This window comes from Eretmochelys imbricata, chromosome 1 (assembly GCF_965152235.1).
Source record: "Eretmochelys imbricata isolate rEreImb1 chromosome 1, rEreImb1.hap1, whole genome shotgun sequence".
NCBI lineage: Eukaryota > Metazoa > Chordata > Testudines > Cheloniidae > Eretmochelys > Eretmochelys imbricata.
This window is the reverse complement of record NC_135572.1, coordinates 346,216,020-346,240,316: the sequence shown is the minus strand read 5'-3', so window position 1 is coordinate 346,240,316 and position 24,297 is coordinate 346,216,020. Positions and strand designations below refer to the sequence as shown.

At 39.1% G+C, this 24,297-nt stretch overlaps 1 protein-coding gene across 5 annotated transcripts in view; it reads right to left on the bottom strand.

The window, feature by feature from the left end:
* Positions 1 to 24,297, bottom strand: part of UPF2 (UPF2 regulator of nonsense mediated mRNA decay) — a 135,646-nt gene that overhangs the window by 66,631 nt on the left and 44,718 nt on the right. For all 5 annotated transcript variants that reach the window (XM_077836629.1, XM_077836635.1, XM_077836642.1 and 2 more), the window contains 3 exons: positions 17,894 to 18,002; positions 16,389 to 16,502; positions 15,059 to 15,175 (listed from right to left, as the gene is read on the bottom strand). In XM_077836629.1, the coding sequence (XP_077692755.1) occupies positions 15,059 to 15,175; positions 16,389 to 16,502; positions 17,894 to 18,002 (340 nt within the window). The remainder of the gene's footprint in view (positions 1 to 15,058; positions 15,176 to 16,388; positions 16,503 to 17,893; positions 18,003 to 24,297) is intronic.

Here is a 24,297-nt window from a genome sequence, read left to right as displayed (position 1 = left end):
ATGATATACGGGAGGTCAGACTAGATGATCAGTGGTCCCTTAAACTATAGGACTATGACTATTTTTTTTTGCAGCCTTCTTAAAAACTCAGGTGAAAGCTTGAAATTAAGTAGTTTGTTCCGTATGACCATCGTAAAGCTCATTTATTTTCATCTATGTTTCTCTAGGGATCACATGAAGAAGATTTAAGAGACATTTAAGTTTTATCTTAATGAAACCTAAAAAGCTCCTATTTATTCATATTATGATTCTACTTAATAAGTTTTTCAGCTATTAAACATAAATCCTGTGTTCGTGCTGTGATTAGCACAATGGAGCCCTGGTCTATGATTAAGGCCCCTAGGTATGACAGTAATACAAATAAAAAAAAATGCGTTGAAACATTTAAATTAGCACAGTCAATCAATAAAGACTTCTTACACACTTTTTACAACATGGTGAGAATCAGCAAAAATTACACTGGAATTCCATATTTACTTTTTTTCAGTGGTATTACCTCTGATATTTATATTTCCCATGGTATACTCCAGTGTTGGCAGCTAGATTTTGGGACGACAAGATAATAGATCGCAAACAGAATACCACAGTAAACGACTATTTCAGGAAAAATGAGAACAGGGGTCAGAGGCTGAAACCTGCTATACACATATACACATCAAAATACAAGAACACAAGCAGTTCTAAATTGGTGCATTCCACAATTAAAAATATTGAGATTTAATTGAATTTTATCATACAATATTTAAAACAAAATGATATAAATCACACCAAGGTTATCACAGGCTCCACATAGTCTGAACAACTCTGGAGCTGTTATCCTAAAGGGATCACCTAACTTTGGAGGTTACGTATTAAGAAGCCAAATAAGAATCAATCATACCATTTAAGGATGTATCTAAATCTTAGCTTGTCTATGCATAGTAACCTAGAGCATCAAATCTAGCTATCATCAAAACTCAGGTTTCCAGTACTTTTTCATTCCCACATGCAAAAGCTGTTCATGAAGCCAAAGTGGTCTACTCAAAGCTAAGAATAGTTAACATTCTTTCACTGTAGTCTTGCCCTCCTAATCAGAAAAGTCTAGAAGGAGGTTGAAGATCTTGAGAGCAATAGCAATAGGTAATGCAGTCCAATATCCATCTAGAGAGAGTCTTTTTTAAGAGATTGAGGATCCCTTAGATCTGTCAGCAATAGAAAAAAATCGTCTCGGAGACTTCCTGAAGGGCTTAGTCCTATCCAAATATAAGGCTAATGATCTCCTGCATCGAGCGTGTGTAATGTCACCTTCCTTTTGTCCCAGTGTGGTTTCAGAAAGAAAATTGGGAAGCGGATAAGCTAGTTTATATGGAAGTCCAAAGATATTTTCAGTAGGAACCGTGGGTGTGGTCATAGTGTAATCTTGTCTTTGAAAAAGACTAACGGGTGAGGGTAACCCATTAGAGCCCTTATCTCTCCTATACTTCGAGCAGAAGTAATGGCTGCTAGAAATGCGGTTTTCCTAGAGAGGTACAGAAGTGAGTAGGTGGCCATGGGTTCAAAGGGAGATCTGGTTAGCCACTTGAGGACAAAGTTGAGGTCCCATGTCAGTACAGGACATCTGATTTGTGGGAAGAGGTTACCCAGGCCCTTGAGAAATCTTCTTTTGTAAGGTGAGTGAAAAGAGAACAACAGTCTATCTTATGATGGAAGGCAGTGATGGCTGCAAGATGCACCTTTACAGAGTTTAGAGATAATCCTGATTTTTTTAGTTCAAGGATGACAAGTGATAGTGCAGAGAATGTAGGAGTAATGTGCCTCAGTCACACCGGGGTTGGAATCTCTTCCACTTTTGAATATAAGTGTGACGAGTAGTTTGCTTCCTTCTATTCAACAGCACCACCTTTCAATCCTTGGAGTGGGTCATTTCCAAGCCTTTGAACCATCGAGGAGCCGTGCCTTGAGCCAGAGAACCTGCAGATTGGGTTGATGGACCTGGCCAGCATCCTGAGAGAGGAAGCGAGGAACAGGCTCAAGAACAAATCACCAGTAGAATAAGGTATGTAAACCATGTCTGACGTGGTGTCATGGGAGCTATGAGGATAACTGTGGCTCTCTCTCTATTTTTTTTTTTTTTAAATCTTGAGCTGGACTGTGGATATTAGAGGAATCGGTGGAAAGGCATACAAGAGATCTGTGTTCCATTGTAGAAGAAAGGCGTCTCTGAGAAAGTGATGACCCACGCTGGGCCTGGAGCAGAACTGGGAGCACTTCTTGTTTCTGGCTGTGGCAAATAACTTTATCTTTGGGACTCCCCAATGTAGAAATATGCTGTGGCAAATGGAGGGATTTATTTCCCATTCATGATCCTGGGAGAAATTCCTGCTGAGAGTGTCTGCTGTAGCGTTTTGTATGCCTGGGACGTAAGCTGTTGAGATGTTGATTTGGTGGCGAATGCACCAATTCGAGAGTTTCACTGCTTCGACACAAAGGGAAAATGATCTTGCTCCTCCCTGGCACTTTATGTAAAACGTACAAGAGATGTTGTCTGTCAATCTTTATATGCTTGCCCCGATCAGTGGTAAGAAATATGTACAGGCTTTTCTGACTGCTCTGAGTTCTAGTAAGTTGATATGTAGTGTGGACTCGAGTGGGGACCATTTGGCTTGAACAGTGTGCGTGTCCAGGTGGACTCCTCATCCCAATAGGGATATGTCTGTTGTGATTATTAAAATTAGGGATGACTGAGTGAAGGGAACTGCTGCACAGACATTGTGACTGTCTTTCCACCAGTCAAGGGAGTTGCTGGCAGAAGTCTCAGGGCTGGCCTGGATTGTTGGGAATAAGTTGACTAAGGTGTTGAACCTGCGTGAGGGAAGGATAGTGTTAGCCTCTACTGCATCTATATAGGCTCCTATGAATTCCAGATGTTGTACTGGAGTTAATATGGTTTTTTGGATGTTTAATTGTAGCCCCAGCTGAAGAAATAGGTCCGTGGTCTTTTGTGGGGCCGTCAAAGCTTCAAAGGAGTGTGCTTTGAGCAGGCAATTCACTAGATGTGGGAATATCATAATTCCTTGTTTGCACCACTACCACAGAAAGGACTTTTGAGAACACTCTGGTGCAGACGATAGTCCGAATGGGAGCACCTTGTATTGAAAGTGATCCTGTCCCTGAATGAATCACAGAAACCTTCTGGGATGGATGGATTGCAATATGAAGATAAGCATCTTGTAGGTCAAGGTCTGAGAACCAGTCCCGTTGGTCCGAGATGGAATTATTTGTCCAAGAGTAACTATTTTGAAGTGCTATATCTTTACAAATTTGTTGAGTGAATCCCTTCTATGTTGAGTTGGAACTGGTTCTATAGCACCTAGGTTCAGAGAGAGTGTTTCCTGAGGTACAAGATGCTTGTGAGAAGGATGCCTGAGACGGTCAGGGAGGGGGGAATGGGCAAGTGGGAGGGAGGTAAAATGGATCAAATACCCTGTGGAGATGATCTCCAATACTCACTTGTCTGTGGTTATACATTTCTAGTTGACGAAAAAGAGTAAGGTGGTCACCGAAGCAGGGGAGATGTTCGGGTTGTTGCCACAAACAAATATGAAGGTGGTAATTTGGGGTCTCAACCACCATGTCAAAATTGGTGTTTAGATGTAGATGGGTGTGAAGTTGATGATTGTGGGGCAGCTGGTCTCCTCTTTGGTAGATGTTGTCTTCTTGGTTGGGGCTCATAATGCCTCTGAGGAGGAAGAAACAGAGTAAACCAGGATCTCTGTCCCATGGGGGATTTACCATATCTTCTTTTTTGTGCAGGTGTGTAAATTCCCAGCAAGCACAAAGCAGCTCTAGCATCTTTTAGTGTGTGAAGGGATTCATCCATTTTCTCTGCAAATAACTTTGATCCCTTAAATGGAAGGTCCTCCACAGTAAACTGGACTTCTCTTGGAAAGTCAGAAAGGTGAATCCAGGAAGCCCTGCACATGACCCATTGCTGTGGAGATGGGGCAGGTGGCTGTGTCAGCGGTGTCTAGAGAGGCCTGCAAAGATGTCCTTGAGAGATGTTGACCTTCGGCAATATTTTCCTGAAACTGCTCCCTCTGATCAACTGGAAGATGGCCAATGAAAGCGTTTAGTTTGGAATAATTGACATGATTTTATTTTGCAATAAGAGCTTGGTAATTGGCGATCCTATATTGCAGGGTTGCCGATTAATATGATTTTCACCCAAATAAAGCAAGACGTTTCAAGTCCTTGTCATACGGTGTCGATTTACTGTAGTGCTGTCTACCACATTCGTTTACAGCGTCAGTGACAAGGGAGTTTGGGATGGGTGTGAAAATAAAAAGTCCAAGTCTTTAGAGGGAACATAGTATTTTTTGTCCACTCTCTTATATGAAGGTGGTATCGTGGCCAGTGTCTGCCATAGAACCTTTGCTGGGTCCAGCAAGGCCTCATGAATGGGAAGTGCAAAGTGGGCAGATGAGGAAGTGTGCAGGATGTCAAGCACCTTGTGGTGCAACTCCTTAACCTCTTCCAGAGGAATTGGTAAAGAATCCACTACCCTCTTGATAAGGTCTTGAAATTGTTTGAAGTTGTCGGCCAGCGTTGGTGGGGGAGGCATAACAGCTTCATCAGGAGAGAATGAAGAGATGTTAAATCGTGGGAGTAATCTTTTTGTCTAGTCTTGCTTCCTGTTCCTCAAAGGTCTCCTCTTGTGGATCAGACAGAAGCTCTAGAAGATTGCCTTCTCCTATCACAATGGGAAACCCTAGGGGTCTTTGAGAACTGGTGTCTATAGGCTGCCCATGGGTCCTAGTAAGGCCACCAAGGTGGTGCAAAGGGTATGGTTAGGGGCACCCAAGGGTGTGCCAAAAGGTCCCGTGCCAAAAGTGAAATCCCTGCAAGCTGCATGGAAACTTTTTAATGACACCATAATAGAGATTCAATTTAAATGCATTAATGCAAATTAAAAAACATAGGACGAGGATAAAAAAATGCCATCGTGGCTAAACAACAAAGTGAAAGGAGCAGTTAGAGGCAAAAAGGCATCCTTTAAAAAGTGGAAGTTAAATCCTATTGAGGAAAACAAAAAGGAGCATAAACTCTGGCAAGTGAGGTGTAAAAATATAATTGGGAAGGCCAAAAAAGAATTTGAAGAGCAACTAGCCAAAGACTCAAAAAGTAACAGCAAAACATTTTTTTAAATACATCAGAAGCAGGAAGCCTGCTAAACAACCAGTGGGGCCACTGGACGATAGAGTTGCTAAAGGAGCACTCAGTGAAGATATGGCCATTGCTGAGAAACTAAATGAATTCTTTGCATAGGTCTGTGAGGATGTGAGGAAGATTCTCAAATCTGAGCCATTCTTTTTAGGTGACAAATCGAAGGAACTGTCTCAGATTGAGGTGACGGAGGAGATTTTGGAACAAACTGATAAAATAAACAGTAATTGTCACCAGTAATAGACACCACGGCCAGACGGTATTCACCCAAGAGTTCTGAAGGAACTCAAATGTGAAATTGCAGAACTACTAAACTGTGGTATGTAACCTATCATTTAAATCAGCTTCTGTGCCAGATGACTGGAGGATAGGCTAATGTGACGCTAATTTTTAAAAAAGGCTCCAGAGTAATCCTGGCACAGGCCAGTAAACCTAACTTCAGTACCAGGCGAACTGGTTGAAACTACTTAAAACAGAATTATCGGACACTTAGATGAACATAATTTCTTGGGGAAGAGTTAACATGGTTTTTGTAAAGGGAAATTGTGCCTCACCAATCTACTAGAATTCTTTGAAGGGGTCAACAAGCATGTGGGCAGGGGTGAACAAGTGGATATACTAGGTTTAGACTTTCAGAAAGCCTTTGACAAGGTCCCTCACCAAAAGCTCCTAAGCAAAGTAAGCAGTTATGGGATAAGAGGGAACGTCCTTTCATGAATTAGTAACTGGTTAAAAGATAGGAAACAAAGGGTAGGAATAAATGGTCAGTTTTCAGAATGGAGAGAAATAAATAGTGGTGTGCCCCAGGAGTCTGTACTGGGACCAATAATTCTTCAACATATTCATAAATAGGGCCCTACCAAATTCACAGGACTTTTTGGTACTGCCCACCATTCCGGTACAGCAGAAATTTTGCTTTCCTTGGGACTTGCTGGTTTAAGAAACGCCTGAGTTGCCCTTGCTTGTCACTGACAGGTTCTTAGTACCAATCACATCTCATTCCCCGGATGTGTGTGCTGTACTGATGGAGTCTCCCTCAGCATCCATAACTGCTCCACCTCTGCCAAAGGAGGAGGAGGACGATGACAACAATTTCTCTTCACTCTCTGTTGAAGGCTCTCCATTCCACTACCAGGGAACAAGCCAGCCAGAGACCTCTGCAGAACCAGTTTACTGCCACTAGAGACACGGCCCACCCTGTTGGTACGGTTGATTTTGTATCCCTGCCCATCCTGGCTAATAGCCATCGATGGACCTATCCTACATGAACTTATCTCGTTCTTTTTTGAACCCTGTTATAGTCTTGGCCTTCACAACATCCTCTGGCAAAGAGTTCCACAGGTTGACTGTGCATTGTGTGAAGAAATACTTCCTTTTGTTTGTTTTAAACCTGCTGCCTATTAATTTCATTTGGTGACCCCTAGTTCTTGTGTTATGAGAAGGAGTAAATAACACTTCCTTATTTACTTTCTCCACACCAGTCATGATTTTATAGACCTCTATCATATCCCCCCTTACTTGTCTCTTTTCCAAGCTGAAAAGTCCCAGTCTCATTAATCTCTCCTCATACAGAAGCTGTTCCATACCCATCATCATTTTTGTTCCACTTTTCTGAACCTTTTCCAATTCCAATATATCTTTTTTGAGTTGGAGTGACCACATCTGCACGCAGCAATCAAGATGTGGGTGTACCATGGATTTATATAGAACCAATATGATATTTTCTGTTTTATTATCTATCCCTTTCTTAATGATTCCCAACATTCTGTTTGCTTTTTTGACTGCTGCTACATTGAGTGGATGCTTCCAGAGAACTATCCACAATGATTCCAAGATCTCTTTCTTGAGGGGTAACATCTGATTTAGACCCCATCATTTTATATTATAGTTAGGATTATGTTTCCCAATATGTATTACTTTGCATTTATCAACATTTATCACATTAATTCTCATTGCAAGTAGGCATTGTTACCATTTCACTTGTGGGGAAACAGACAGGGATGCCCACAGAGGAAGTGTCAGAGCTGAAATCAGGGAGGATGGGAAAAACTACCTAATTTCAAAACATACCAACAATAAGTCAGATACCAAAGAATAGGAATACTGGTGTCTGTGCTAGAGCTATAAGAGTATTTTATATCAGCTGAGAAGTCTCTTTACATATATGCACGATATAGACCCATTTTTAGAGAGGAGTATGGTAAGAGCACAGGTCTGGGAACCAGGAGCTCCTGAACTCTGATTTCAGCTCCGACGTCCTCTGTGGACATCCCTGACTGTTTTCCCACAAGTAAAATGCTGACAATGCCTACTTGCAATGTAGGCGTAAAATGAGAATTAATGTTACAATGGCGCCTTCAGGTTTTTCATTTTGAAGCGCAACTAAATTAAAAATAAATAAATAAATACAAATTTAAACTAAATTAAAAAAATAGAACAGTGGTACCATCACCAGATGTGCATAAAGTACTCCTGGGGGCACTCTGCACCAAAAAATTAAAAATCCTCTCCAGAGCCAAGCTGTGAGCCCCCGTCCTTGCCCAGACACCTGTCCCCCCTTCCCACCCAGAGCCCTGGGATCCAAGAGGGAGAAAACAGCCTGATGCTCCATCCCAGCCTTGCACAGTTTCCTGCATGCCGCCCTCTCCTTCCCTCAGGGCACGCTGGGAACTGCAGCCGCCAGGAACCCTCTAATGCCCTCTCCCTCCCCCCAGCAGTGACTTGTATGTGCAAGCTGGGTTCTGCCAGATCCAGTGGGCCCTAGTGATGGCTAGCAGCACTGCAGACCATTTTTGTGGGGGAAATGAAATTTTATGTGCATATTAATTTCTGCAAAATTATGCATTGCGCAGTGGCACAGAATTCCTCCAGGAGTAATGAAGGGCATGCAAAGCGCTTAAGCACATGTTAAACACTGAACATGGACATTTCTCTGGGACTATTCATGTGCTTAAAATTAAGCATATGTTAAAGTCCTTTGCTGGATCAGCTTCATAACAAGCATATGAAATCGTGTAATCATATTATAGCCATGATCTCTCCTTTCTTCTTTCCTTCACCATCTCCGCCCCACTTTGTTGCACTCACTTTTTGCATCACATCTAAAATTAATTTACAAACTTCTTTGATCAAGGACTGAGCTATAGTAAAGTGCCTAACACTTTACTATAGCTTTTGGTGCTGTATGAACAACAATTAGAAAGGAAGCAAGGTCTAGTTGCTAAAGTACAGGAGGAGTAAGAAGATATGTATTCTACTCCTGGTTCTGTCACAGACTTCCTGAATTACTGCAAGTAAAATTCACCCTCTGTGCCAGCCAGTTTCCGTATCTGTAAATAGGTAACTATGACTCACCTACCCCACAGAGGCACTGTATAGCTTAATTTAGAGGTGTTTTTATAACACCTGGATATCACTAAGGTTAGAAGGGGACATAGAAGATAAAAAGTATTACAACTGTCCAATAACTAAAGACCTTTTCTTCAAAACCATGATTATCTGGAGACATATTTTCTAATACATCTTACTGAAAAACAAGATCAGAAAGGCACAACATGTGGATTTATTTTTTTCTTAGCATGTTATCCATTACCAGAAGTGTATGCATTTAATAAAAAGTGTTTGTTTTCTTTACAGCCCAAAATACTAAATCATAAGTTATTTCCATAGCAACAAATTCTGTGTTGCACTTCACATCAGGAGGAGATACCAAGTTGAGAAGAAAGCTTTATAAAAATACAAATTATCCTCCCTAATACAGAAAAAACACAGAAAATGCTAGCCCAAGCATATATCGTGATATAAAATGTTCTCATTTTTTAAGTTTCCTCCTTTATGAAAACTCATCTCATAATCCGTAAAATAATATATAGCAGTTCTGCTGATAATACAAGCCCCTAGCAGCTCTACAAGAAGCAGAAAGTGGCAGTTTGGGATTTATCCGGATTAAAAAAAACTGAGTTCAGATGGATATTTGAGGAATTTCTTTATGTAAAATATAAAATAATGAAACCAAATGGGCAATAATAACTAAAATACATTTGATTTTCTTTCACTTTGAAATCAGAATTTTCTTGCACATCAACACAAAGGATTGTATAGACTTTGATGTGAAGGCAAGTACAATTATGACATAAATGAGCTACAAAACAGACATCATACTATGAACATTTATCACATTAATTCTCATTGCAAGTAGGTTATAAGAGCACACAACAAACACAACCAATATATATCAAAGGCAATTTTGACTTATTTTTTTTTCATTTTTGTTAATCCTTTGCCATAAGATGAGACTCTACAATATTTCATCTCCAGAGATAGCTCCACAATGTCAGCTGAGCCCAGAATGAGCTACTACATGAGAAACAAGTTTAGGTCTCAAGCCTTGACCTGTCAATTCCAGACCCTATAGTACCCTCTGTAATGATCCCATGGCCTATTAGTGGGCAATTCTGATCAAATCTTTTCCAGCCTTCTGCTGGTCACTGTGACACAGAGCCTTGGAAGGGAGTGCAAATTAAAGAAAAAGGATTTTTAGGACTCAAAACATTCTCCCTGGGAAAGAAAAAAAAGAAGTCCATTATCTTAATCATAGAATCATAGACTATCAGGTTTGGAAGGGACCTCAGGAGGTCATCTAGTCCAACTCCCTGCTCAAAGCAGGACCAATCCCCAACTAAATCATCCCAGCCAGGGCTTTCTCAAGCCTGACGTAAAAACTTCTAGGAAGGAGATTCCACCACCTCCCTAGGTAATGCATTCCTGAAATTCCAGTGTTTCACCATCATCCTAGTGAACAAGTTTTTCCTAATATCCAACCTAAACCTCCCCCACTGCAACTTGAGATCATTACTCCTTGTTCTGTCATCTGCTACCACTGAGACCAGTCTAGATCCAGCCGCTTTGGAACCCCTTTTAGGTAGTTGAAAGCAACTATCAAATCCCCCCTCATTCTTCTTTTCCGCAGACTAAACAATCCTATTGTAACACCGACAGACCCTGTCTGTCAGCGGGCAGGACTGAACCAGGGACCTCTGGAGCTTAGTGCATGAGCCTCTACAGCATGAGCTAAAAGCCAACTGGCTGTTAGCTACTGTGGTAAAGCAGACTCATTTAACTCTAAGTGGCCTCGCTGCCACTAGATGGGACAGAACGCCACACCCAGGAGGTGTGTTGGTTTCATTATCACTATTCAGATTTTTTTTAATCTAGTCCTATGATTTCCAAGAACTTGCTCTCATTTCAATTTTCCATCTGGATCCTTGCATGGGGTTGGTAGGAAATGATCCAGTTAGTTGCAACATGACTGCCAATCATTGTAAGGACACAGCTAGTTGGAGACCTTATTACAAAATTTATGCTCCGCAAGGAAAGCTTAAGGTTAAAAAATATCCAGCAGAACTCAGCAGACCACAATTCTACATATTAGATACTGCTAAGGCTTTAAACCTGATTAGATTTTCCCTTGGGGCGGCCCCAAATTATTTGCTCTGATAGTAATCCTTTTCACAGTTCACCTTTACTGCTAACATAAGCCTACAATCCAATTTGTATAATACTATTTAAGTAAAAAATTGGATTTTTGTGTTTACTGTAAGGCAGTACTAGAGCTTGTAGTCTAGAGTAGTCTGTAGTACTAAAGCATCTACTTAATCTGCTATATTTCCAATTCATGAGGTGTTTCAAATGCTTCTCTGCCATCTGCAACTTCCTACAGCAAGGCCCCCCTGTGTACAACAAGGGAAAATTACTCACCTGCAATTCTGAGCAGATTTTAACCACGTTTTCTGAAATGGTGAACATGGGTTGTCCTTGGCAATGCTTACAGTGATATCACATTCAGTACTGATACAGCATGTGTAACCAGTGGAAACAGCTAACAATGGGGAATTTTTGTAGCACAGACAAGGACCAAAGGTGAGCAGTCAAAAACGAACCTTGGGTAGAAGGTGTATTTTATTTATCTTGACTTGTAAACTTGTACTAACTACAAGTGATGCAATACAGCGAGAGAAATGTCTTTAAAAGGATAAAAGACCCATTTTGTTTTCCAAGCACATATACCAGATTGGGGAAGTGGACACACTTTATTGCTGCGCGTAAGATACAGAAAAACGATCATACTATGCAAATACATTATTTTTTAAATAATGGATCAGGACTTGAACTTGAAGCACATACAGGTATATAGCAAATACCCACTAACCCCAACTGATAATTATGTTTACACACTGTGATAATCAGCTCCAGACACTCCAACAGGAGAACAGAAGTTTTAAACCCCAGAAATGAACAGTTGAACCAACCAGTTGAATACTGTATTATTGTACTATAAAAGTGTATCAAGTAAGGTCTTATGAAAGTTTGTAATGTTCTGAACTTGATGGTTATTATGAGATATGTATACACACTGTGGTTATGAATCTATGTATTTATGTATACAGAAAACCGTTCGTAACCTGTACTACAATTTCAACTATACCTCACAGCAAGGAGAGGCACCTCCAGGTGTTTACACAAAACCAGTTCCAAGTAATGATCCTGGTCCAGCCAGGAAGAGACAATGGTGAACCATGAAAGTTAACAGAAAGACACTGGGACATCCCAGTTCTCAAAATAACAGAGGATTTCCACACACTGAATAAACATGAGTCACCATGGACTAAGAAAAAAAAGGAAAAAAGCGTTTTAAAAGCAAGCTTGTGTTTGAGATTTGGCATCCAGAACCTGAGGGACAGTCTTCAAGGCAGAATGCACTCTGAAGGATGGATCCCAACTATGGCTAGAGGGTACGCTGGGAAAAACTGTTCAAAGGCGATGGGTAACTTGTATAAGAAAAGGGATTTTATCGAATATAGACGTGTAAATCTGAAGTTGCTTCTTTATGTTTATTTTCTGTGTAACTTGTATATGATAACTTCCCTTCCTATTTCATCTTTGAATCTGTGTTTTTTCTATTAAATAAACTTTTTGTTTATTTTTACCAAGCAGGTCTGCGGTGTGTTAACTGTGTGCAGCGTGGGTGCAAAAGTGAGCTGGTAACTGGAGGGCTGATTTCACACCTTCAGGAGTTATGAACCAGAAGGGAAAAGTCAGAGTGTCTGATAGTTAAGAACTCAGGGAGGATGGACGTGAGGAGACTCGAGCCTGGAAGGATGGTTGATGTCACTCTGCAAGGAAACTAGGCTGGTGGAAGCCAGGGTGAAACCTTGTGCTTGTGGGCAGGCTACTGATGTCAGGGATCTGAAACAAATCTGCACTGCATAAAGGTACCCAAGGTTATGGGGAAGGCAGTGAAAGAACTCCTTATCTGTTTGGGTGACACCCAAAACATCACATTCTCTCGCACCCCCTTTCTTTCACTTCTGCACCACTACAACAAGGGACATCAAATTCAAAGCTTCAACTGCATGAACTAAAGGCTCAAGAAGCAGCAGCTCTTTGACTCCAGTTCTCTTTGTTGGGAACTCAATGGGGAAAGTCACCACTGACCCATAATCTCTGGAGACTGAGTGGGTAGAATGGAGAGCCTCGTAAAAGAGAAGGCCCTGCCTTCCTCTGCAAAACAGTAATGGGATAAGAGCTGCAGGAGAAATTAAGAACTATCCCCTTGCACTATGGAGCTAAAACCCTGGACTGAAAACCCTGAATATTCAGTGCCTTTACAGAAGGCTGCTTTTCATAAAGAGTACTAAGCTTCTTTAGAGATGGTAATATGTTTTGTTAGCCTATTCACTGGACAATTTAACAGTCTTTTTGATAAGTTCATGCTGAACAAATAAATCTGTTGTAGTTTATAATAGTAGATAAAAGTTACAGCCTGGAAACATGCAGTTATGTTACCTATTGATTTAAACCTTTCATTTGCATTAAAATTACCTAAACTGAAATACATCTACTTCTCCCATAACTCAGATGCATAGATCTGAAGGCCAGAAGGGATCATTCTAATGTTTAGTCTAACCTCCTATATAAACAAAGGCAAACTCACAACTCACTCTATTTGCCCTCTATCTGCTTGCCCAGCTCCTGTCTTCAATCTTATTTCCTCCTACTGATTATTTTTGTCACTGAATCTTTTTTTATATCATGTTCAGCTTAGTTATTTGGTCTCTTTAACCAGACCTTAAAATTGTTCTCCAGACCTGAAATCTTGGCATCGTCTTAGAACTCAAAGTTATAGACCAAAAACATGGAAGAAAAAAGTCAATCTATCTTCATTTCTAGGTCATTGCCAGCGTTTGTCCTCACATCAACACTGCCTCTGGTGACATCTCTTTTCATGCTTTAAGTATATCCATCTCAACAACTGCAATTCCCTCTTTTACAATCTTCATTAATCCTTTTCTCTTAAATTTAAAAGTTCAGATTTTGTTACTCTGTTGAATGAGACCATCACTTCCACAACCTTCTTCTACTCCACTTAACAAGTTGCTCTCCTAGTTAATGAACTCTGAACTAACTTATTCCAAACTACTCCTCAACTACTAACTATTGTCTCCCCAGGCCACTCACTCCAATTCCTCCAGTCTCATCCTCAGTCTTCTCCCCATGATTCTATATTGTCACTTCTATCTAAAAGGCAATCCCCTTTTTCTCCCAATAAACTAAATTCTCTCTAAGTCTTTCCTGGAAATCACAAGGATATTTATAAGTAACTGGAGTTCTCCAATAAACAGGATATTCAGAAAGCCACCATCCTTGCAGGTGAAATCTGGAAACATAGCCAGCACTGAACAGGTTGCAAAAGGTCAAAAAGGCACTGAGGTCTACAATGTAACACTGGGCAGTGCTAAGTGTTTGTGTGAGCACATCATCATAAAAGATACAGACACTAAAATGGAACCGTTGTGTGCCAAAGGAGTCAGACTGATGTAACAGTGTTAAAGTTTAAGAAACTTGTCCATCTCCTCTATGGCTTCAAGAGTAAGCTACACACATATTCCAGTGTCTCTGAAAGAAAAGTCCTGTCCTAAAAACAGCATGTGCTGGGCTGTAAAGACTTCTCAATAGTACTTACACCCTACTTCTAAAAGTCAGTCTCCACTCTGATGCATAGAAATTTATAGGACCCTAAAAGTTTGAAAATAAAAACTCTAAACAGCAATTACATTTTAAGCTATACAAAAACCCAAAATTATCCAAGAAAACATCTGTTTCAACAGCTCAAAGATCAACAGCAGACACACATGAAAAAAACCAAAATGGAAATGGAGCCTGCATTTCTCACGTTATAGCTGCAATCTCTGCATCCTAGAGCTCTTCAGTCTAGTGACTTTGGTGAGATTCTAACTGCTTCTAAGGGCTTGTCTACATTACCCACTGGATCAATGGGCAGCGATCGATCCAGCGGGGGGTCTATTTATCACGTCTAGTCTCGACGCAATAAATAGACGCTCTCCCGTCGACTCCGCAGTGAAGACACCGCGGTGAGTAAATCTAAGTACGTCGACTTCAACTACGTTATTCACGTAGCTGAAGTTGCGTAACTTAGATCGATCACCTCTCCCTCAGCATAGACCAGACCTAAGAGTCCAAGGTCTGAGCAGCTCAGCACTCAGTTCTAAAAGTAGGAGCTCGTGGATGCAATTTCATATGGGAAAACTTTCCTTTTTGCTTTAGATCACAAATTAAGTCTGAAGATTTTTGTGGTGTTTTCTATTATGAATACTTTTTACAAACTCTGTTATAGTAGTGGATAAAATCTAATGAAAGTTTGCATTAGTTGATGTTACAGTAGTTATGGCCATTATTGCCAGGTTGTATGACAAACTGCAAAACAAAGAAAAGACAATGATGACAGGTGAATTCAGTACATGATTTTCTACAATAAAATGGCTATAGTTTATCTTACCAAAAGAACACTTGTTCTTAAGTGAGACTCTGGTGATCTAAATAGGAATCTTCCACACGTTTCCAGCAGAGTACATGCCATTTCAATATGGTGATGAGAAAAGTCTGACAGAAGCATCTGTGTAAATATACACACAGTCACCACATTTTGAATCTCTATTTCCACTAATAAGAACACTAATAAATATGATTTTATTAACTAGACAGTTATTAATATAACTATTTTTAAAAACTGAAATGCTATTTCATCTCAATTTGAGTGCTAAGATACTGGCAACTTATCTCATGCCATTTCATTATGAAACTTCCTTTTAATAAGAAAGTAATATTCTAAAGTGGTGGTTTAGGTTCCAAATATAGGATTTGTACATTTAAAAAAAATAGGATGTTTACAGAACCTACTATAGAAAGCTCGTAACTTTTAAAAAAATAATAATGCATACTTTTTAAAAATAATTCATACCTGCTTTAAAATTTGCTCTGCTGGATTGGAAAACCAACACTTAATATTGTACAACCACATGAGTACCCAAAAGTGAAATTAACTAATCTAGTTTTATTGTTTAAGCTGAGCAACAGGTAAAAGAATAGAACTTTGCATTGTATAGTACTATCCAGATACTCACCAGCTTCTAGAGAAACTGCATAAATGATTGGTTTATCTGAGTTTTAAAATTCAGTTTTAATAACTGAAGAGATCTTAAAATTACCACCACCAACACCAGAAGCTAGTTGAAAACGTATTGTACCTACAATGTCCTGTTATAAACACCTTATTTTAAACATTTTATTTTATTTTAAAAATCTGAGTTAAAATCAATTGTGAAGCGAAGATAAACAATCAGACTTAACCTTAATACCACATATGCATCTGGGACTAAATATCTGGAGCTCAGTGTTCTGAGTTGATTTACTTCTTCCTCAACAAATGGCACATGCCTACCTACTGAGATGGCATATCAGCCTCTCTTTTACAGTCACTAACAAGTTTCCTTTTTATTGGAGAAGTAGTAAAAAACAAAGTAATAACAAAAAGCTCATTTCCAGCTCTCCAAGGAAGTTTGGATGGATGATTAGGGATTGCTTACAACTATCTTCTGAGAAAAACAATTAGCAGCAAGTCATTTTCTCATATCCCAGTAGGGAAGAATATTGTAATAGATTTTTACTATTGGAGATTAAAGTAACAAGAAAATCAAGGTTCCAATACTTTATGCAATGTAATAAAAATCTTTAACAATGGAAAAATGGAGGATAGGGATGGGAAGATGATCTTATGCATTACAAACAAGTACTGTACTTTTCTAACTACATGTCTTACCAACACTAACCTTTAAACAATGCAGGGTGTCATTTTTGGAGAACATCTTAAACTTGGCAAGCTCTCCAATAAATCTCACAGTTTTATTTTTTGTTTCAATATTGATCTGGTCCTTTTTTCTCACCTAAATAAAGAGGGAAATATATATGCATTTAATTTTAATCTCTCAGAAATATGTATCTTTTATGTATTTCTAATATATTTCCTTACATTTTAGCATACTTGTTAAGGCTGAGAGTTCAGAAAGTTGGAAATTTCCAGTCTGATTCCCCCCGACTATGTCTTCACCTGTCTCTGGCTCCCTACCTTCCCCCTCTAATTTGGCTATTCCACTCAAACTTCCCCCGTTCCCCTGATTTGGCTAACCCTACAACTCCCCCACATCATCTCTGCTCTGGCTCTTCAGTGTCTCCATCTCTGAACTTCCTTCCTACCTAGATTATAACATGGTCCCCAAAAATACCGATAGCCTTAGAAACATGGCTAGTGTGACACTCTACATCACCCTGCCCAACATCACTGTAGCATTCTATAGGTGGAGTTTATAGTTAGTGTTCTGAAGGGAGCAGCCAAAATCAGGAGTCCCCAAACCAAACTGGTAGAGTTAACAGGACTGTCTTAACCAAAGTGATGACTGTTTCATTAAAAGAAATTTTAAAAAAATGTACTGATGGACACTAATCAAAATATTATTTAATAAAATACAAATAATGAAATTCCCCCTGCACTCAAACCGATACTTTGGCTTTAGCATAAACAATAATTAACTTAAGTTCATTTTAAAAACTATCATACATTTAAATAGTCCACGTATTTGTTCTGTTAACTGATGCCACTAGAGAAAACAGATTTTGAGCGATCCATAATAAAGTTTAGGGGGAAACACTGAAAAAATAGTGGTTGTCCACCATAATTTTATAATCAAATTTAAATATAGTGCAGGAAACAAGACTGAGAAATAACTTGGTGAAGAACTATGTTCTCAGATTTCTAACCTTCTTACATTCCAATATTTTTCTTTCTTGACATTTTTGAAAATGGATGCAGTAGGACTAATAAAGCACAATATATAGCAGACATCTTTATGTAAAACAAACTAACTGCTATTAATACAGGTCAATGTCAATTTTAACTGTGAACTATAAATGCTATAACATTATTTCTAGTTTTTGCAGCTTCTGCCCTAGCTTTTATGTAATTTCTAAGTCATGCTACCATCTGAACTAAGTTTAATTGTAGTTTAATATTGGAGCTTGAAGACACTACTATATGAATGTGTATAAATAAATGACATGCAGTCTGTCAAAAAGGTTATTCAATGTACAAATGAATCCAACATATAATAACAAAGCAATATGATTAGAAAATAAGACTTCTGAGCTACCTGACTATTTTGTTATGTTTGAGTCAGCATCTTCTTTAGTGAAAATAATATAACTTATAACAAGCATTTTTTTTCAAAAGATGGTATATCAGATTTCTTAATCTGTATGCAGTAAAACAAACCAAACATACATGAAATCTGAAATCCCCTTTCAGCATGGAACAAAGATCCTCTGCTACATCAGACATACAGGGATGCAATGTGCCAACCAGCCTTGCATAAAATGGAAGCAAATCCAACCTGTAAACAAAAGTTACACACATGTATAAGATGAGGACAAAGCACAGATCTAATTCAAGTTATATAAAAATGTATTTATGCTCACAGATATACATACAACTACCAATTTGTGTGTGGAAAGGACAGTGCATGACTATGGGCATGTATGTAGAGTTACATTCAGTGTATTGGCTTATACTTTTACTAGTTATATTGCTACTTCCTATTACAATATTTGATTCCCTTTAGATATTCCTGCTTTAAGTGCAAAACTCAGCTCAACCTTAACTATGGAATGCTGAGCAGAGCTTCTATTGTAATATGTACACCTATCCTTCGTGAATTTCTATATGCAAGAGAAATTCAAAAGGAAATTAAGAAGCCTAGCAGTATTCTAAATGGTAGCATTTCCTGCGGGAGTGCAGACAACTCCCATAATAGATAACCAGAAATATGCATTAAGAGGCAAACATACCAGTGAGACACAAAATCCTATACTGTTAAGCAAACTAATATCCGAACAGCTGTAACAGTGTTAATAATTAAAAGAAAACTCCAGAGAAGGCAGTCATGCATATACTGTCACCAGCTGTGGGGGAAAAAAACAAACTAAAATAATTGCTCTTTCAGTCTCAGTATATAAGCATTTATTTTACAAATTGTTAAAAACTCTACCTTATTTCCCTGTAAGTTTTCCCTTGACTACATCCCCTCATTACCATTCTGATGTGTTGCTGTCACTATTTTCTCCCCATCTTTTCACTTTTCAGTTGTTTTAGTGTACAGTTTATATTTTGATTAATCTTTCTTTTCTCTTGTTCTTTCACTTTCAAACACTAAGCTCAAAACCTGATCCGTTTCTAAAAGTTTAACAAGTTCCTGTAAACCCTTTTGAAAAAATGGATGATCTGTTCAGTCATATAGTCCCACTTGCAAAAAGGTAAGCTTTGGAAACCAGAGAGCCTGGGAATCACAAAACTATGAAGAGCAACTTCAAAAACAAACAAACAAAAAATCTTCCCCTTATGCCAAACAATTTTAAGATATATTAGGAGCTAAACTCTAGAACAAGTCCAGTGCTATAGAGGAGCAGTAAAGAAGAGAAGGTGCCTTAAAATCATTTACAGACAAGAGAGGTGAGCAGTTGCGAACAGAGAACGGATCTTTTTCAGGATTGCACTTTAAGAAGGCTGGTTCTCCTATACTAGTAGAACTGCAGAGAAACACTTCTATTAGTTTAACATCTTAAAGTAACATTTTAAAACTTAAGTAGTTTTTTTGAGTGTTTTTAAAATCAAAACACATGGAAGGCTCAATCTGCAAGGTGCTGACCACTTTGGCTCTGAACCTGCAAAACATTTAAGCACATGCTTATATGTTTTACTAAATTTACTACAGAACACTGAAGTACTGAGGCCTTAAAGAATACGGTAATTATGTAATGTTAAACTACTTTACATTTATGTAGCATCTCTCCCCCAAAGGAAATACTTTACAAATTAAACACCCACCGGAATCATGTCACCACTAAAGTTCAACTATTTCTGGATTAGAGGGCAGCAGCCAGACAGAAAACAAGTGTAGACAGCACACATCGCAGAACAAGGGGCTGAGGAGAAACACTGTGCAATGTCTCCCAGGAAAACCTTTACGAGGTATGAAATCTTTAACATCCACATAGAGGAGACAGGAGCTTGTCCATTTAAATTTTCAGCTCAACCGCACAGTAAGTTACACAGCACTCTACAGCTCAGAAAGACAGAAAGCCAAGCTGACTCTTAATGATGCACAGAAATCTCAGTGAAAGTTAACACACGCTTCAGTTAAGTGTTAAATGGCTTTTATTCTCCCTCTTGTTAAACAATAAAAAGTTTACTAGAACAGGTAATCAAGGATACTCGGCACAGCTAATTAATACCACATTATCAACATTATCCATTAACTCCATGAGAAGTCTGAAATACTCAAACAAAAAGAAATGCTTTTGCTGGGTTCCGTTTTATTTGAGGGTATTGTTTTTCCTGGATGCTCAATTCCTCTTTCTTAAAAGGAAAAACATGAAGTTTTGTTTAGAGCTGAAGTACTTGAATGTTAAGAGCCATTAATTAATTTTATATCCTTAAACCCAACATACTTGGGAAAATTAAGCCTTAGAGCAGGGGTTCTTTCTGAGCCCCCCCCGCCAATGCAATAAAAACTCCATGGCCCAGCTGTGCCATAACAGGTGTTTTTTTCTACATATAAAAGCCAGGGCTAGCATTAAGCAGCAGCAAGCAGGTCAATTGCTCAGCGCCCCACACCACAGGGGGCACTGCAAAGCTAAGTTGCTCAGGCTTCGGGTTCAGACTTGGGTGGTGGGGCTCAGGGTTCTGGGCTGCAGTCCCTTGCTGCAGGACTTGGACTTTCTGCACTGGGACCTAGAGAGTCTAATGTCAGCCATTCTTGGCAGTCCCCCTAAAGCCTGCTCGCAGTCCCCTCAGGGACCCCAGTTGAGAACCACTGCCTTAGAGCACACTGCTGCTGTTCCATCGGAGAACACAAAAGGTTTCTTTATTGGGGAAAATACTAAGAGCATGCATTTCCAAATAGGTGAAATATAGTAAAGAAAAGCCTGAGGTCAATTACTGTGAAACTGGCAACCAGCAAGATCTGGTCTATTCTTTTTCTCACACACACCGATACAAGTTTACAGTGTGCAATAGTACCACCTATTGGTACCTATATTTTGTAAATTCATGCTCTAATTCAAATTGTTTTCATTTGATCATTTTCCTCATCTCACATAATATCTTCCCTTTTTTGAGGAGGGGGAAGTATAATGAACTGGGTCCGCTGTTTCCTCTTTCACTCACTAAGATCTGGCCTCATGGACGAAGCATTCTGTGAAGTCTATCCCCAGCACTTTGAGCAAGGTCAAACAAAACCACTAGTGAGACACGCAGTGTTGTTTCATCCCTTGACCTTCTTGGTGCAGGTACTCCAGACTGAATCATACCCTGATTTTGGATCCCTGTGTTACACTGCCATTAGAACATTAGGCTGGCCTGCATTTATACCCGTTGAGACACATTTCTGGGATATCTTAGTCCCCTGGGGGTTTTTAAAATACTGATCTTACAATATAACTCAATTAAAGCTATACATGTGGCTTCTTCAAATCAGGTGTCTTCAAAATTACAAGGTAAAAAACCGAAGATCTTGGGTACTTGGAAAATAGGATTTTTCCAGAGGGGCATCTTAAGGACATGTAAATTTAGGTAACACACAATAAAAAATAACCACCTCGTACTTCAAATCATAATTCAATTAACTAAAATGTATTCATAGGATCTAAATAGTTCAATGCTCTTACCCATATACTGATCAACAGTCACAAAATATTGACTGATGATGTCAACTCCTTTCTTACTGCCATCAATCAAGACAGTGGGAATGATCACAACAAATTATGCCACTGACTTTTCATGCTTCTCAACAATGGGTTTTCTTGCCTTAGCGAAAAAGGCTCAATAACCTAAGCAAAGCCCTCAGAGGCAGTCATCCGGAAATGTAAAGTCCTCAGGAACAGGGATATGCTAACCTTCAGTTCAACAAAAAGCTGACCTTGTTACTGATATTGACAAGCCAAGGAGTTGAAAGAAAGTAAATAAGTTTTTTTTTAGAAGTTAGTTTAAATTTAAGTAAAAAATGCAGAGCTTTCACCTTTGAGAAGAAAACTAATATCTCTTCACTTAAAAATAACTAATGCTCAAAATTTCAATACCTTATGGGCAATAGTTTTCTCAATCCAAGATGTCATTTTAACCTTAACACATTAAGAAATATTAGACAATGGGAGAACTCAGAACCCATAACAGAAACTTTCATTATCTCTTATTCTAGAATTCAAAGTCTACTAGAATTTAAAACCGAGAAGACCATGCAAGTTTTTCTATTGATGGAGAATACCAACAGGATTGCAATATGCAAATAAACCAAAATTAACTGTTTTACTGGACGGATGTAACAATCCAGTTAGCCAACAATAAATTATCCATAATTGTCTTGAAATCAAGGGTAATAGTGTTTTAACTACTGTACAGCTGCTTTGTAAAAATAAAATTACCCTGGATTAATCTATTAATATTTAGTTTTAAATGGGTACTTTTTAATTACAAGTATGAAAGCTACTTGAATGCTAGCAAGCAAAATCTTGGTTAACTAATACATTGTGTACTGTTGTGGTCAGCTGAAGAATTTAAATGTACCCCATTCATAAACAACCACACTGTGCAATGCAGTACTATTCTGACACCAATTTTCATTCAGTTGAAAAACAAAACTGCCTTTTTATTTTTTTGCCAAATAGGGTGTGAAGAGTATCAAAACACTCTATCCTAACAACAGAGTCAGAAAGCCTACAAAGAGCAACACTGAATAATAATGTACTTAAAAAGTTGATTATGGGTGCACGAGACTGTTCACATTAATCAGTAAGTGCATAAATGCAGTGTTTTGCATGCAGTAGCAAAGAGTTCATGGGGGAAGTGGTTCTTTAACAACTAATACCTATTTGAACAGAAAAAAAACAAAAACCACTTTTAAAATAAAAGAATCACCTTTGTCTAATCTTACTGTTTTGGATATCAATGTAATAATTCAGACTATATGACTTGAAATAAGTACAATTATCCAGGAAGACTAAATGCATTTGAAATATACTTTTTATTCTACTTTCTAGAAGGATGCTGTTCTTCTGACCTTTTAAATCAAGGACAGACACATAATGCTTTCTGACATTTTGTTTTTCCACTGACATTATGGAGGGATGTTGGAAATTCCTGGAAATGGTAAGTATAGTTTGTAGCAGCAGTACAAAAAGGCAGCTAGCATACTGGGATGCATCAACTTGGCATCCCACAGAGAAGAGTCTGTTAAGGAACAATTTGTAAGTTTTTAGGGTAGGGAATGTGCTATTTACTTTAGTAAAGCATGTTAATATTTTATTGTATAATTATATATTCTTGGCACTATATGCTGTACATAACACAGCATGTAGAATTCTTACAAAAATACTAAAAGTCTGGTTTAAAACCAAAAGAAAAAAGAGTGAGTTTCTCCTTACCAACTCCAATAGATTATACTGAAAGAAATCTAAATAGGAGAGACTGTCAGCTGGGGCTTCAGCACAATGAGCGGAGGGGCTGCTAGGTATGATCCTCACAGCCCCTCAGACACACGAGGAGCTGCTACCCAAGGGACTGCAAACAGCATATCTGCCAGCTCTGCTCTTCCTACTGCAGCCCCAGTCAGTGTTCCATCTGTATCTCCATGGCAGATACTCTTACTGTGACTAGACACCTGTGGTTCAGAGCAAGCAGACCAACAAACATACCATCAGTGGTTCTCCAGCTGACTAGCACAACTAGTTAGGCATCACAGGAAAAAGGTAAGGGAACAAGGGCAGTGCACAGAATGCAGACTAAGCTAGAAATCTACAGCTGGATCATTGTCCAGTTGAGAACCCACATAGCAGGAGAGGGACATTTCCAGGAGGAAACATGGGAAGGGCATGTGGCAGAATGGATACTAAGGGAGTCATAATGGGCAAAAGGGGAACTGTACAAGATCTTAGCGAACAAACTATTAGTTCTCTCTCAGCACCGATTGTACTCGTTATCAAATATTAGTAATTGGCACATTAACGCTGATCTGTCAGATTCACATTTTGAATTCTTCTAGGAATTATTTCAGTAATTGTGTTTGTTCTATGTTAGAACAAAGAATGCACTCTTCAGAATAAATGAAAGATGCTCAGAAAGAGAACTGTGTTTATGAATCAGCCTTTGATCATCTTGAAACCTGCTCAGGGATCATTAAAGAAGGATTCTGGGTGGACTCCTCCTGAAGGTCGAAACAACAGACTGGACTTCTATATAGAGTGCTTCTGCTGACGTGCACTGGCTGAAATTGTGGAAAAGCAGCATCACTTGCCCCATAACCTCAGCCGTGCAGAACACAATGCCATCCACAGCCTCAGAATAGGTCGGAATATGAACAAGAGGCTGCTAGGCAGCTCTCCAACACCACTTTCTACAAGCCATTACCCTCTGATCCCACTGAGGGTTACCAAAAGAAACTACACCATTTGCTCAAGAAATTCCCTGAAAAAGCACAAGAACAAATCCGCACAGACACATTCCTAGAACCCCAACCAGGGGTATTCTATCTGCTACCCAAGATCCATAAACCTGGAAATCCTGGACGCCCCATCATCTCAGGCATTGGCACCCTGACAGTAGGATTGTCTGGCTACGTAGACTCCCTCCTCAGGCCC